Raw genomic sequence first — 13,998 nt, forward strand, 5'->3', positions numbered from 1 at the left:
ATATTCTAATTTTTGCAAATGTTATTACTTACATTCATAAAGTCCTTCTACATCCGCACGCGTATTTTTATCGCAGTCTTCCTTATAGAATATGATTTTAATAACGCTTTGCTTATCTCGGTCGCGCGTAATCAGAGTTTAAGAATATAAATAATACTTAATTTAGAGGTAACGCCATTTTCGGTCAAGACTAGATCTTGGTAGCCTAATAACATTATTCGCGTGAATTTTTGTGTACAATCCTTCGCCTTGGCGCAAATCCTTCTCTTTATCATTATAAATAATACTTTTTATTGTGATATACATTTTTGCTTTCTTTTCTCTAAATTGTTTCACTGTCTTATCTCTCTTATCTCTCTTTCGCTTTTAGAATCGTCGTCAGCAGGCAAGTCTAGTGGGTGCTTTCCCGGGAGGAGTCTGGTCCGGACGGAGGACGGCAGTACGAAGAGGCTGGACGAGGTGCATCTCGGCGAGCGTATCGCCGCTCTGGATTCTCGTGGCGACGTTGTGTACAGCGAGGTGATCGCCTTCCTGGACCGTTCTCCATCCGAGAGGAGACAGTTCATCCGCCTGACGACTAAGTCCGGCCGAGTGCTCACGTTAACGCCAGCGCATCTGGTGCCGGTGGAGGGTCGGTCGTCGGTGTTTGCCTTCAGCGTGCAACCCGGCGATAGGATCCTCGTGAGTGACACCGATGCGACGAGCGCGGCGAATGAGGTGGACAGTCGTCTGCGATGGGACAGCGTGGTCGAGACGAAGCTGGTCCTCGAGGAGGGAGTCTACGCCCCGCTTACGATGGAGGGCACCCTTCTCGTAGACGACGTTGTCGCGTCCTGCTATGCCGTCGTTAATAGTCAATCGGTGGCGCATTACTCCTTCCTGCCGTTGAGGATTTGGCACAGCGTAACATCCTTTTTCCGGCAAAGGCTGGGCGACCCGCAACACCTCGTGGAGAGACATAACAATGCATCCAGAACGGAACCGACGACAGGAGGAGAGCAAGAGGGCGTCCACTGGTACGCGTCGATGCTCTACTCGTTCGCCTCCTACGTGCTGCCGTCGAAGATGCTCTACAACTGAGATCTTCGATAAGAACAATAGACCTCGTGCTCCGAATCAAGTGTCGAGTGAATCATCGAGCATACGCTCGAGTGTTCAGTGCAAGATTCGAAAGACTTCTCGAAGCCACGAAACTTAGTGTTGATTAATCATCGGGACGTCGCCTCGTCTCTCGGGACTTTCTTTTTTTATGGATCGTTGTCATGGATTCCGGTTACACGCGTGTCGTTGAAGACAGTTAACGTATGACCGCGGGGTTCCTGTTGTGAGAAATGCGTGTATTTAATACATGGAACAAAAGACGTCGTCGTAGGCGAGAGACATAAAGTTGGCCAGTGACCTACCAGTGTTCACCGAATGACGCGTGGAATATTAAATCCTAGGACGACAGCAAAATAGAAAAAATAGAAAACAGAGCTTTAGGGAGAATCGGGACTTTTTTCTCTTCACGTTTTAAATGTATGTACACATTATACTGATATACAAGTATTACTTCTCTATTTTTTTAGTGTTCGCGAATCGTGTGCGTCTCGTCCGGTATACTTGTTTCTGAGATGTCGAAGGGAATTGCCTTTGTGTCGCGGAAATGTGTGTAAGATAATTGCCGATTATTCTATTGTAACGTTATTCCAAACGATCTTCTGGATGTACGTGCGAGCAGTAAGAAAGCGTCTATATTTCTAAATATACGTTGTTGAAATCGTAATTAATTTAAAGGAATGAAGAAGTATCATTACTTTAAGTAGGATCCACAACGCGTCTTTATAGAATAATAAAAGATTATTGTATATACCCCGCTTTTTTTGTTTTCCCTCCTTCCTCTAACGCAATGAGGAGGGGGTGTAGCCTACTTCTTTTTTTCATTCTATTAACATTGCTTGTATCCCATATACATATAATTTAATGTTACATATCCGAAATTGTAATTATAGGTCTATTCAGTTCGAACCGCACTTTCTTTCTTTTGAAAGAAAATCGATATAGATTTGGACGATAGAAACGAGAGAAGCAAATTGCAAAAAAAGTGCGACTAAAAAAGTAAACAACCTTATAGATATTTATTGTCACTATCGATTGTGGCAATAACTATCGATTACCGCTGTACAATAATGTTAAATCGCATTGTTCTCCGTGTCATATTTTTAACAATAGTCAATTATAATCAACATGTTAACAAAAGTTAATTAATTATTTTTATAATATAAGAACTATTTTTTATTAAGAAACATAACTTAAATTATTATCAAAATATTATATATTATTATATATATATTATTTTATGTATATTATATATATTATATATTATAATTATTATTATTTCAATTATATTATTATTATTTGTATATTGCACACAAACAAATTATAAATTATGTATATATACCTCTTCCAAAAAATTGAATTACATCATTAACGAAAGCAGATCGTCGTGTCTTATTATTTTCGCGCGTACAGCGAATGCTATTGATTAAATAAGTAAGTTTGAAAATTTAAGCAAAGAAAGACATAATCCATTACCTTATATACCGTAGAAAAATTATTTTATTATAGAAAAATTTTAAGTATATTAAGTCTTCTCTTAATTATACTTACAATTAGAAAAATAATTATTTCTCCTTCTCTGCCTCTCTCTCTCTCTCTCTCTCTCTTCTTTCTGAAATTTAAAGCTCTACTATATGGGAGCAACTTCATTTCTATACTGCACCAATAAATCGAAACAAAATGTAATTAACATGAAAAATATCTTTGACATTTCTTTGTTCTAAAATATTTTATATTTAATGCCTGAATTTTTCGAGCGATTCGATTTATATTGCAAAAATAAATATTATTTTATATAATCGTGAGAAACGATTATAATCTACTGGTCACTCGTAATGACGGATAATGAGACAATAGCCGGAACAGAGGACGAACTTGAAAATGTAAGATTAAAAAAGATATTGACCTACAATTTTCTAGCACTCATTTTCTTTTTTGCTCTCTTCTCTCTCTCTCTCTCTCTCTCTCTCTCTCTCTCTGCTTAATCTTTTTAATATAAAAAATAAAAATGTAATATAATACAACCCAGGTTTATCTCAAGGTTATTTTATTGCAGCATGCTGGTGTGGCATATCCGCATTTGCAAGAACTCGAAAAAAGGTTTTTCGAAGTTGTCGCTGATGGAAGTGTCACCGAAGTACAGTTATTCCTGGAAAAACATCCGGATTTCAATATAAACGTCATAAATTTCCAAGTGAGTACATAAATTTGTAATTTTTCACGTAATTCTGAAAGTGTATGAAATATTAATGTGAAAGAAAAGGTATAGGTCACTGTACTCAAGCAAGTTGAAGAAACTCATTCGCGCGGAATCAAAAGTATATGAGCTCGTTTCCTGATTTGCAATTAAATATTGATTAAGCACAAGAATGATCAAGGATACTATTTACAAATATCGTTGACGATCTGAAATACTAAATTACATCATGATAACAATGAGTTTTCCACATAAATCACTTCACTTTCTTTTCTATCTGATTCGTTGGACTACCCATGAAGCGGTGCAAACGGTTTCAAACCAAACTCTTAAACAGCTCATAAAGATTTCCGGATTTATCTTTCTCGTCACCGGCTTTCCGTGAGTCAAACGATACCGCCACTCATGCTAGGATTCACCGAAACGACGAAGTGTCAAAAGGAGATACGCTTTTCGCATTTTCGATGTTCAGGTCAACTCTGTAAATCTTTTCTTTAAGATCGCCTGGTGTTAGTGATTTAAGATGTTCTACCGTTTTGAATTTATACTTGACCTTTGATGCTTAGCAGAAAGAGATTCAAGAAAGATAGGTCGAAGTGCAACTAACGGAGTAATCGTTATCGTTTGCTCTAATTGTAATTTATGCTATTAACAAATGTCAGTGGGTAAATTTTTCATAAAAATTTTCGGAAAAGTTTTTTTTACAATTTAATTAAACATTCAGTTATGTATATATGTATATATATATATCTTAAAGAATTTAACCGTTTCAAAGTCTTTGACAAACTCATGCGGTTTACCCCGTGCAAGAAACGGCGGAACCAATACAGGAAGAAGGGAGACAAAACGAAGAGAATGAAAGCGATACGAAGTCCAGTTATCTCAGATCTTTACCCTATAAAGGAACACGTACCCCCCGTGGAATGTTTCCTTCATCCATTCGGTCGGCATTGGTAATCACCTCAGTGTGCTCTTTTCTCTCTCTCTCTCTCTCTCTCTCTCTCTCTCTCTCTCTCTCTCTCTCTCTCTCTCTCTCTCTCTCTTTCTCTTTCTCTGAGAGGGTTTCAGAAAAGCGACCAAACTCTCGTTTGACTTTGAGACCGAAATGCCGAAGCGGCACGAAGAGAGATGGCACGCGAATGGAAGGAGTGAAGGAGAGAGAGGGGGAGAGAGAGAGAGAGAGAGAGAGAGAGAGAGAGAGAGAGAGAGAGAGAGAGAGAGAGACAGAAGAGGGAACTCGATGGAAAAAAGAGAGAAGGAAGCTGCGTGTTCTCCGGCTGTATCTCTAGCCATATTTCAGGCCGTCTTTTTACAAGACAATGGTTTCAACCGAGACCTGATAAAAATTATTCAAATAGCCCGACCCGCTGTAAATTCCATATGGGAATTCCCTCGACATCGGGAGCTCTTCCACGATCTACTTGCGTGCCTTGACGCGATCTATAATGCATCAACCTCTCTCGATGCGCCAATTCGACCCCGTTATTTTCTGACGGTACTTACTTTTGAGAGTCCCTTTAAATTATCCTTTTTCCCCTGTAAAATAGGAATTTGAGATATAAAAAATATATAAACTTAGCGAGCTTCTCGTAAGAGGATTATCTCACGTTAAGAGGCCACACCTCGGTCATTCTGCCGAGTGTTTTCGCTTACCATTCATACTTCATACAAAAAAAGAATATGGCAAAAACAAATGATAAACAAATATTTAGCCGGGCGTAAAATCTGGTGGAGTCACGGGTCACGGCATCAAGGGCGGCAGCTGTCTATTGTCAAGGGACAGCTAACAAGGGCTTTTTGCCGAACATATATCACGGACTGTTATTGTCGTTAGGCGTGGATGTACACGGATACTCCCAGGGGCCTGTCGAAAAGCCAAAATATCAGTGAATATTGTGACTGGTGTCGGCGACAACAATGGTGCTGGCCCATTGTTGGGGCCCGCCTCTGTAAACGCACCGCAGATGGGCGAGAAACGTCGTCGAGCCATTCTTCCTACAAAAAGGGACACGGCCGAGAAAAAGAGTGGAGTCGATAGCCTTCTAAAAGTCGATCTCACTGCAGGAAGAGGACCGTGGTGGACTCTCACGGCGGGAAGGAAGAAGGAATTCCGGGAAAGTTCAGAATTTCGGTCGTTCAACCATTTGTGGCGTACCGCTTCGCGTTTTCTTATAGGCAGATCGCCATTTCCGCAATCGATTATTGACAATTACAGGTAGCAGGGGCAATAGAAACGGAGGGGAAAAAAAAACGCCTTCTGAAATTCATCTATTGTGTCACACGTATAACGCGCTTCATTTTTCATCTTCTCGCTCCGTTTTCTCTTCTAATTTAAAAAGAAGCGCAATTTCCCTGTCGGTCAATAAATGTCAATGGAATATTTTATTTTCAGGGCGTTAGTGCGCTGCATATTGCTGTTAACGAGAGAAACACGGCGATGGTCGAGTATCTGTTGTCTCATTCGGATATCGATCCGGGCGACACGCATCTGCACGCAATCAGAGATAATCAAATGAGGATCGCCGCGATGATATTGAATAAGCTGAATGAATTGACGCCGGGCCTCGAATACGCCGGTGTCACTCACAGCCCAGATTTCCCGGACGATACAACGCCGCTCGCGGTAGCGGCACAATACGGGCATTTCGAGATGATTGATATGCTCAGATTCCGACGTCACATTCTACAGAAACCACATCCGCCTAGTTGTAACTGCGACGAGATTTGCAAGTACGAAATTTAATTTACGAATTTTTTTCATCCAAGTCACGACCAACCACTTGAAAATACCGCGATTAAATTGCTTATTCCATTCTTACATTTACCTCTTTATTTTTTTCATTATTATAGACCGGAAAGGGAAAGAAGTGATATCCTGACCATAGAAAAAATGAGATTGTTCATGTATAGGGCGATATCGAATCCAGTATACATTTGTCAAACTGAAGAAGACCCGATCTTAAAAGCTTTTCAATTATCGGCCGAACTTCGTAAAGAAGCTTCATTTGACAAAGAATTTTATCCCGATTACATAGCATTGTCCCATGTTAGTTAAATCTTATTTCTTATTGAAATTTATTGGATATATATTAATAATTATCAGCAAAATTGTTCATTTCATTACCTGAGGAAGACAGATCTGTAGAAGAGAGGAAACGATAAATTATCTATTATATTAATATATTTTGATGATATATATGCGACGTGACAAGATATTATCTGTTGCTCGTGAAAAATTAATAATGCACCTAGTTTTATGATAAAGGAGGTGTCCCAATTCGCCACAGACTTAATCGGATGCGCTCGTACTTCCGAAGAAGTCGAATGTGTATTAAGACAAATCGCTGGTTTCGGTCGTACCTCTAGTTTCGTGTACCCCCGACTCTTACTAGCTTTGGATTATGAGCAAAAAACTTTTGTGGCTCACCCGAATGTACAACAGGTATCGTAACAATTGATATTCATGTTAATCTCAATTGATATCGTGTCTTACATTGCTGTAGCTGGTACTAAACGATTTAAAAAAATCTTTATCTAAAATAAAAAAATTAAAATTATTTGTCTTCTATAAATCTCTTAATTTTTTAAATCGGGTTACACAGACAGAATTCATGCTTAACTGTAATTGCTGAAAATTATTAATTCAGCTTTTCAAGCACGGGCTTATGTTATATAAGTAACTTGCAAACATCGCAACGAAAGTTTTCGCAAATTAAGAAATTTCGTCAAAAATTTATATTTGATTTTGTTTCAGCTTGTCGAGAGCAAGTGGATTGGCACGTGGCACGAATGGAAGGTCAGAAATACGTGGCTGAAGTGCTTGACGGTAATTCCACAGATCGGCATGCTACCAATCATAGCACTCGTCGTGTTGCTCGCACCGAACTCAAAACGAGCCAAGTTCTATGAAATCCCGATTAACAAATTTCTCTCCTCCGTGGCGAATTACCTGATATTTCTCACATTCGTGTTTTTGCAATCGCGTAGCGACAAAACCGAACAGCTTCGCGGACCACCCAATACTGGTGCACGTTCAATATTACCTCCGGTTAAAATTAGATCTTGGTTAAATATCTTTTTTTTTCTTTTAAGTGAATTTGTCCCTTTAGGATACGAATGGATTCTCGCTATTTACGTGATATCGTATGCATTTGCATTTGCTCGACTTTGCATCGTGGACGGTCCAGTTAGATGCTTCAGAACACGTACGAATTGGTAAGACGAAAATTAGTTGATAATAAATCGTAATTAACAATAAATTTTAAAAAATTATGTGCAAATTTTGTAATCTAATTGATGTATAATTTATGATCACTTTTTAATATAAATATTTTTCTCGTACAATGCAGGTATGAGCTTGTTATGATCGTATTGTTCATTCTGACGTTTCTCTTCTGGATAGTTGCCGCGGTAGACGTTAGAATAAATGGTCAACGTGATTTGGAAAGAAAATACTGGCACAAATATGATCCGACTTTGATAGCGGAAGGGATATTTTGTATTGCGACTATCATGGCCTTTTTTAAATTATTATTTATCTGCCAGCTAGACTATGATCTAGGACCTTTGCAACTTTCCTTAGTTAAAATGATCCGAGACGTTGGCCATTTTGTCGCAATATTCGGTATCATCGTTATGGCATTCACAGTTGGTAAGATCATAGCACGTATTAAATTGTGTAAAAAGTTTCTTTGAATCAGTGGAATAACTGTGAGTAATTTATTTAGCAAAAATTTGCGTAATTTCAGCACAACATTATCCCAGAACTTTCCAGGTTAAAAGAATTTGTATCTGCAAAAGAAAACCATCAGTTTAAAACAGTTTCAAAAGGCTTTTCGCACAATTCAATACCTTTTTTTATAGCCCAATGTTTTATGAACTTGAGACATTGCTTTAGGATTGTGCCATCTTTATCAATATTATAATGGAATGGTCCAGACCGATGACGAATCAAAACTGAAGACGGAGCAAGAAAATTCCTTCGTCGACTTCAAGTCCACGCTGAAGACTCTCTTCTGGGCTGTTTTTTGCATGAGTCCCGTAGAAAGTGCCGATGTGATCATCGAAAACCTTCCAGGGGAAAGAGAGTCAGAGACAATAATCAATCATCATAGCTTCACCGAATTTATCGGTTATCTTGCTTTCGCCAGTAAGTAACACTATTCCTATCAGTACTGAGAATTTACCAAGCCGTTCTAATAACCTATTCTTCCTATTCTTCAGGTTTTCAATTTATTTCTGTGGTAATCGTTTTGAATATGCTAATTGCATGTATGGCGAATACCTTCACCAAAGTGACCGATAATGTTAATGTGGAATGGATCTTTGGTCGAACTGAAGTTAGTGAATTCTTATAAGTACTTACATTTCAACGTTTACGTTTTTGACGCTTCAAAACAAATGTTTCAAGCTGTGTATTCAATGTATAAATGCGATAAATGAGAGAGGCGAATGTGAGGTTTAAAGTAACAAATCGTGGACCATTTATAATTGTCAATATCATATGACCGCTCAATTTTTTTTCAGGCTTATGTTGATGTCATGCTTACAACTACACTTCCACCTCCATTCTGTATTTTCTCGATTTTCACGGGAATGCGACCAGTGATCGAGTATATGAAAATACTAATTAAACCACCACCTGGCAAACGGGCACGATGGGACTTTATAAATTGTTGCTACATAGTCAGTATACCACTAAATCCCAATTGAATTTCACGAAGCAAAAGTACACTTTGCATCGAGCAATCCTTTGTTTCTCTCTTCATGGCATTTTATTTATATTTTATTAAAGTATTTATTTTTATAAACATCAATGTTTTCACGATCGATTTATGATCAATAAATAAAAGCAGAGACGTACGTTTTGATTTATTTATTCAATCTCTATATATTCCGTGTGTTGTGTGCAGGAGGATCTGGAAGAAACAAAGGACAATCAATTCGCAGAAACCATGACGCAACTGGTGCAACGTTACCTCCGTCAACGCGAAAAGAAAGCAGAAGAAACGGACGTGCAAAGGTTAAGAAAAGAATTGACAGAATTCAGCAATATTCTGAAAGAGGCTCTTAGTCCATCTTAAAAGATATTTCATTGATATTTCATCTCAAAGAAATATTTTTATTCACACCTTTATATTAATTTTCTTTAATTCTTTGCACAGTATGTGTCGGAAAGCGTGATGAGATCTCAATATCTGTAACAAAGATTAACAGTTTTTTACTCTATAGAAAATAAGAAATACTTTTTATCAGCACACAATTTTACTAACATTTTTAGTAAAATGTGCCGTCTTTTTATCTCTCTTGGAATTGCCTCAATTCTGGAAACGTCTGGGCTTGCAATTTATAAATTTCGCGCATAGTTCGCGTAGCGAAGAATGTTATTTTTACACCATCTTTTTGCATTGTGAGGGATTGCAAAGCTTCGACCCCAAATACCAGTGTTCGACCCTTCATCATAAAATTCCCCGGGTGACGAGGTTGAAAATACATCTGTCGGACATCTAATATTTATATGAAAAAAAAAAAAAAAAACGCGATCTCTCTTATATCCCGATATCCATCACGTTTACTCGAAATGTAGCTCTACGTGCGTCTTAATGTAAATATTATGCACAATGTTCAGGTCCTACGCGTTATTTAGTTCTTTCTCGTCCGCAATGTTTCTTTTCTCAAATACCTTACGTCCTCTAGGCGACGTGGATTCGGCTTGTTATTTCGTTTTTATTTTGATGGTAGCGAAGAGCATATATCCGAGCTGGGTAAAACTCGAGTAGATATACGGATGATCAATTGATCGAGCGAAAGTACCTTGTACATATTTAAATTTAAATGTTCTCGCAATCCAAAAATATTTAAAGCAAAAAATTTAAATGACCAAATATTTAAAGGGTGCTCTTTGAAATAATTACAATTATAAAAATTAAGTGTAGAATAAACGGGATATTAATTATAGCAAGGGAAAGGGAAGATTAAGAAACAATATACGCACAGAAGTTTGATCGCGTATACATATATTCATATATGTTGGATGTATAATCAGATTTACATGCATGTACATATATACACTATATGCCATTCGTTTATCGCAAAGTGTTGCAATAAGATTTGGTAAAAATATTCGACATCAGTTGTTGACAATGACACTATATCGTACCTATCGGATGTATATAAAATAAACTTTTATTCATATTTCCCATGCATTATACTGTGACGCATGCAACGCACGTCTCTCTTGGTAACTTATTATTAAACGTCTGAAGATCTCAATTTATGGAAGATATCATTTCACAATTATCTTCACAAACTACAACAAGATGCTAATTATACACAAACTGGAGAGGATATCTATATTAGAGATAACTCACGCAAAACTTAAAAAAGTATACGTAAAAGTAATGCGTAGATTTTCTCAAGATTGTAGATATGTATATAAACTAAACATTGCAGTAATAAAAATGCAATCAGAAAACCATCAATGTTTCTCATTTTAATCCGAACTTGTTTCAATTTCGCTTGTTTCGGGTTGTCGAGAACCTGCTCTATCGTCAACCAAATGAAAAAAAACGAAGAGATATATACTCTTTGTTTTATAAACTTGATTTTATATCTAGATGTTACACGGTACGTCACGTCAATTTTCCTCTTATAGACGTATAAGGATCTAACGAATTCTTCTGAAGGACATTGCGCAACGAGTACCTTTCTCAAAGATGCAGACTTGACTAGCTGATTTGATTGTTAGCGATTGTGAACTCTCGTAGTACTGAGATCACTACTTGGCGCAGAGTCTAGGAAATTAATAATAATGACATTTATCAACTTTCGTGCGTTTAAGAAAATAAAATGGAGGACGAGCAAAAGATATAGTTGTTTACCTGAGGTTTACAATGTTCCTCCAGCCAACTGAACACGCAACCAGATAATTCCGTAAAGTTAGCTACAGAAATATTAAACGTTTCGAAAAGGCGATTCATTATTGCCTCGAACTGCAACACAATACAAATCATATAAGGGATCATAATTGCGATAATTTCAAAAAGAAAAAACTATTTTCTTTACCACTCGAAATTTCATCTCGTCCGAGACACGCATTTCCGTGTGTCCTGGCTGCGTCTGCTGCGCTTTGACAATCTGCTCGTAATTTGCCTGCATAATGCGTAACGCAACGACTTCCTTTCTCAGTGCATTACGCTCGTCCTCTTGCTTCTTCTTCTGTTGCAACAGAAACTGTATGTAATCGATAGATTTTTGAAGCACCGTAGCCTTGGAAATCTTATAGCCCGAGGAGTCCGTGTGCTGGCAGGTCGGTACCAAATCCTGAAGAGAATCGTAACCTTTCTTGATAGCGTCGCGCCTCTTCTGCTCAGCCTGCGTGTGTGCCTCTCGCCTACGCTCTTTGTAGCTTATAGTGGAATTCTTGTTATCGCTATCTTCATCCTCTGAACAACATATCATTCATCGATTATTATCCATTCGCGATATAGAATCGCGATATATCTGTCGGTAAAAAAAAACGTGCGCTTACCTGTATTATGAGCGGATGAAGACGGCGTGTTAACCGATCCTGTACTACTACAACGGGAAAAAGTGTACTTCTCCGTAGGACTGGACGGCTCCAGCTTCATGTCACTGTCCGATCCCATATTACCACTGCTAGCACGCATCGTTAAGCTAGCTGCTTTCAAAAAACAACAAATGCACAATACATTTGAGTTCAAGTACGTGATATTGATTGTTAAAGATAGAAAAAATATGGAATTTAAAAAAGTTAAAACCAATAATTATACAGTAATTGTATCTTAAAAATGAGGATGTGTCAAGTAAACCTAAATTGACAGGATTAAATGAATAAAATATGTTCGAGAATACGTTAGACGTGACTGTGCACGGGAAACATACTTGAAATTTTTATAAATAGATATTATCTTAAAAAGCTTGCGTTATTATAAATTTTTCTTTTCCGAGACGACAAATAATACAAGAGTGATCTACATTACTTACGTTTTGCTGCTTTATTCGTTCAAGTTAACGCGCAGTCTTATTAGTTCTGAGGCTTATCAGCATTATATGATAAATGATGGTTATATAACAACGTAGCGGTCACAGAGTCAGATCTCTCTGAATGCGACAATATATAGAATATTCACTGTTATAAGACTTGAGCCACCTCTCTTTCCTTGCATTTCGTTTGGCACTTTTTTCTATTTTTTCCCAAATCCTTTGCACGTACCTACTATCCAATTTTGTGCCTGCTTTTTTTTTACATTTTACAATCTTAATATTAAAGCAATTATTTACATTTCTTTCGCAATTAAAAAATTATTTTTCTATTAATGTTTTGTTCACATTTCTTGAGGACATACTCTTAATTTGAAATAAAAAATAAATCAGAAGGTACTAGGTAGTGTTTGCAAACGGCTAAACCCCACATAACGACGTAAGTGTACGTATGTAAACACGAAGCTGCTGCCAAAGCAATCACGTGGTCGGTTGCGCAGATTCAACTGCGCACAAAAAAACTTAGGTGGTGGGAGACACCTCCCCCCTTTCACACACGATATCCCTATTATCACCAATCGACGAGAACAAGGCTGCGTCAAGAGTGAATATCAGGATGCATTCGAGAAGCATAAAGTTGAAACGTCGTCAGGTTGAACTTTGAACCTCCTCCCGAACGCACCATGATCGCCGAGTGGAATCGTAGATCGCTCTCTGCTCGGAGTTGCGTACGTTGTTATTTCACAACCCTCTGAACCGAACGCGACTCACGATTGTGCATGACGATTGACGCGTGACGACTGTTGTGTTGTTGTTGTTCCCGAGTGTAGGAAGTGCAGGACAGCGCAGGCGCAGGCAGGGGTAACCAGGAGCCAGGAGAGCAGGAGCAAGCGTTCTGAAGATCGTACGACGGGAGAGCTTTGTTTCTTTTTTTTTTCCTCTCTATTTACTTACGGTTCTCGTATCCGTCCTTGTGTACCGAATCTGCCATGATTGGTCTGGCGCGACACCGACTATTTCTCGCCGAAGGGACAGGGAATCCAAGACGCGCACGTGAAACGCGGTTATAATCGAGAGTCAAGGGACGATCGCGTATGACGGATCGACTCCGAGATAACGTCGAATTTACATGCGTTGAGAAGAAAAATTTGGAATGGTCGAGGCACATCGGACCGCACCAGATTACTCGGTTACACCCGGTACCCGATCACGACACCGCGAACGATCTCGACGTGTTTGTCTCGTAACATCTTTGCGTGGTCTCTACCATCTTGGACTTGGACCGCTTGGACGAGTTGGACGGGGAAATGGAAACACTAGGGAATAACGCTAGTTCTCTTCAGCCGCGCTACGTTGCGCAACCTTCTTGGTTGGAACGAGCGCACGGCGGCCGCACGGTCAATATTGAAGGCAATTGAAGGGGTGAAAGAGAATAGAGCGCAAAATAAAGAATACTGATGCATTTGCTCGTGTTATGTCGATTTTTCTCAATGTAGATTGACTTCAATCTCAATTTACTTTACTTTTCATCTTTTTCTAATTCTTGAAACTAGACAGAAATAAAAAATTAATCAAATCAAGATTAAAGTTAATTTACATTGATAGAAATGAACGTTACTCGCATCCTCCCCCGAGTTTTTCTTCTTTCTCCCTCCAGAGCTGAAATGAGCTTATTTCATGTTAAAAATGAAAAGCGCTTT

The 13,998-nt window shown here is 38.4% G+C and overlaps 3 protein-coding genes across 12 annotated transcripts in view; 2 read left to right on the forward strand and 1 right to left on the reverse strand.

Moving 5' to 3' along the window:
* Positions 1–2,485, forward strand: part of Hh (hedgehog signaling protein) — a 39,537-nt gene extending 37,052 nt beyond the window's left edge. For both annotated transcript variants that reach the window (XM_077417751.1, XM_077417752.1), the window contains one exon: positions 371–2,485. In XM_077417751.1, coding sequence (XP_077273877.1) covers positions 371–1,080 — 710 coding nt within the window. In that variant the 3' untranslated portion in view covers positions 1,081–2,485. The remainder of the gene's footprint in view (positions 1–370) is intronic.
* The window catches only part of LOC143903788 (short transient receptor potential channel 4), a 62,317-nt gene extending 52,463 nt beyond the window's left edge, over positions 1–9,854 (forward strand). Inside the window, exons 3-13 of one of the 4 annotated variants that reach the window (XM_077417731.1) lie at positions 3,155–3,292; positions 5,688–6,025; positions 6,146–6,341; positions 6,561–6,737; positions 7,050–7,320; positions 7,405–7,510; positions 7,645–7,946; positions 8,193–8,444; positions 8,519–8,634; positions 8,822–8,980; positions 9,208–9,854. In XM_077417731.1, coding sequence (XP_077273857.1) covers positions 5,733–6,025; positions 6,146–6,341; positions 6,561–6,737; positions 7,050–7,320; positions 7,405–7,510; positions 7,645–7,946; positions 8,193–8,444; positions 8,519–8,634; positions 8,822–8,980; positions 9,208–9,378 — 2,043 coding nt within the window. In that variant the 5' untranslated portion in view covers positions 3,155–3,292; positions 5,688–5,732 and the 3' untranslated portion in view covers positions 9,379–9,854. Of the gene's footprint in view, positions 1–1,384; positions 1,519–3,154; positions 3,293–5,687; positions 6,026–6,145; positions 6,342–6,560; positions 6,738–7,049; positions 7,511–7,644; positions 7,947–8,192; positions 8,445–8,518; positions 8,635–8,821; positions 8,981–9,207 lie in introns of those variants that run through there. The other 3 variants (XM_077417730.1, XM_077417728.1, XM_077417732.1) reach the window with 3 other exon arrangements.
* Positions 9,160–13,584, reverse strand: Bigmax (helix-loop-helix-leucine zipper transcription factor bigmax). Of its 6 annotated transcripts, none has more exons than XM_077417766.1 (7): positions 13,253–13,583; positions 12,302–13,193; positions 11,826–11,975; positions 11,360–11,739; positions 11,176–11,286; positions 9,427–9,492; positions 9,160–9,213 (listed from the first exon to the last, which is right to left on the reverse strand). In XM_077417766.1, the coding sequence occupies exons 3-7, from the start codon at positions 11,962–11,964 to the stop codon at positions 9,175–9,177; spliced, it is 735 nt and encodes a 244-aa protein (XP_077273892.1). In that variant the 5' UTR covers positions 11,965–11,975; positions 12,302–13,193; positions 13,253–13,583; the 3' UTR covers positions 9,160–9,174. The 6 variants fall into 6 exon arrangements, with proteins under 6 accessions (XP_077273892.1, XP_077273893.1, XP_077273888.1 ...); XM_077417767.1 differs by having other exon boundaries at positions 11,826–11,978; XM_077417762.1 differs by lacking the exon at positions 12,302–13,193 and having other exon boundaries at positions 11,826–11,978; positions 13,253–13,584.
* Between the last annotated feature and the right edge of the window lie 414 nt (positions 13,585–13,998).

This window comes from Temnothorax americanus, unplaced genomic scaffold (genome assembly GCF_048541705.1).
Source record: "Temnothorax americanus isolate GAGA-0224 unplaced genomic scaffold, ASM4854170v1 Scaffold5, whole genome shotgun sequence".
NCBI lineage: Eukaryota > Metazoa > Arthropoda > Insecta > Hymenoptera > Formicidae > Temnothorax > Temnothorax americanus.

Excerpts from the sequence above, each read along its gene's own strand:
- Bigmax (XM_077417762.1), bottom strand. The coding sequence starts at position 13,466 with ATGTGCCTCGACCATTCCAAATTTTTCTTCTCAACGCATGTAAATTCG. Across the intron at positions 11,740-11,825 it reads TTCATCCGCTCATAATACAG|AGGATGAAGATAGCGATAAC; the intron begins GTAAGCGCACGT and ends TATGTTGTTCAG. Across the intron at positions 9,214-9,426 it reads TAAAGAAAATTAATATAAAG|ATCCTCCTGCACACAACACA; the intron begins GTGTGAATAAAA and ends TGTTTCTTCCAG.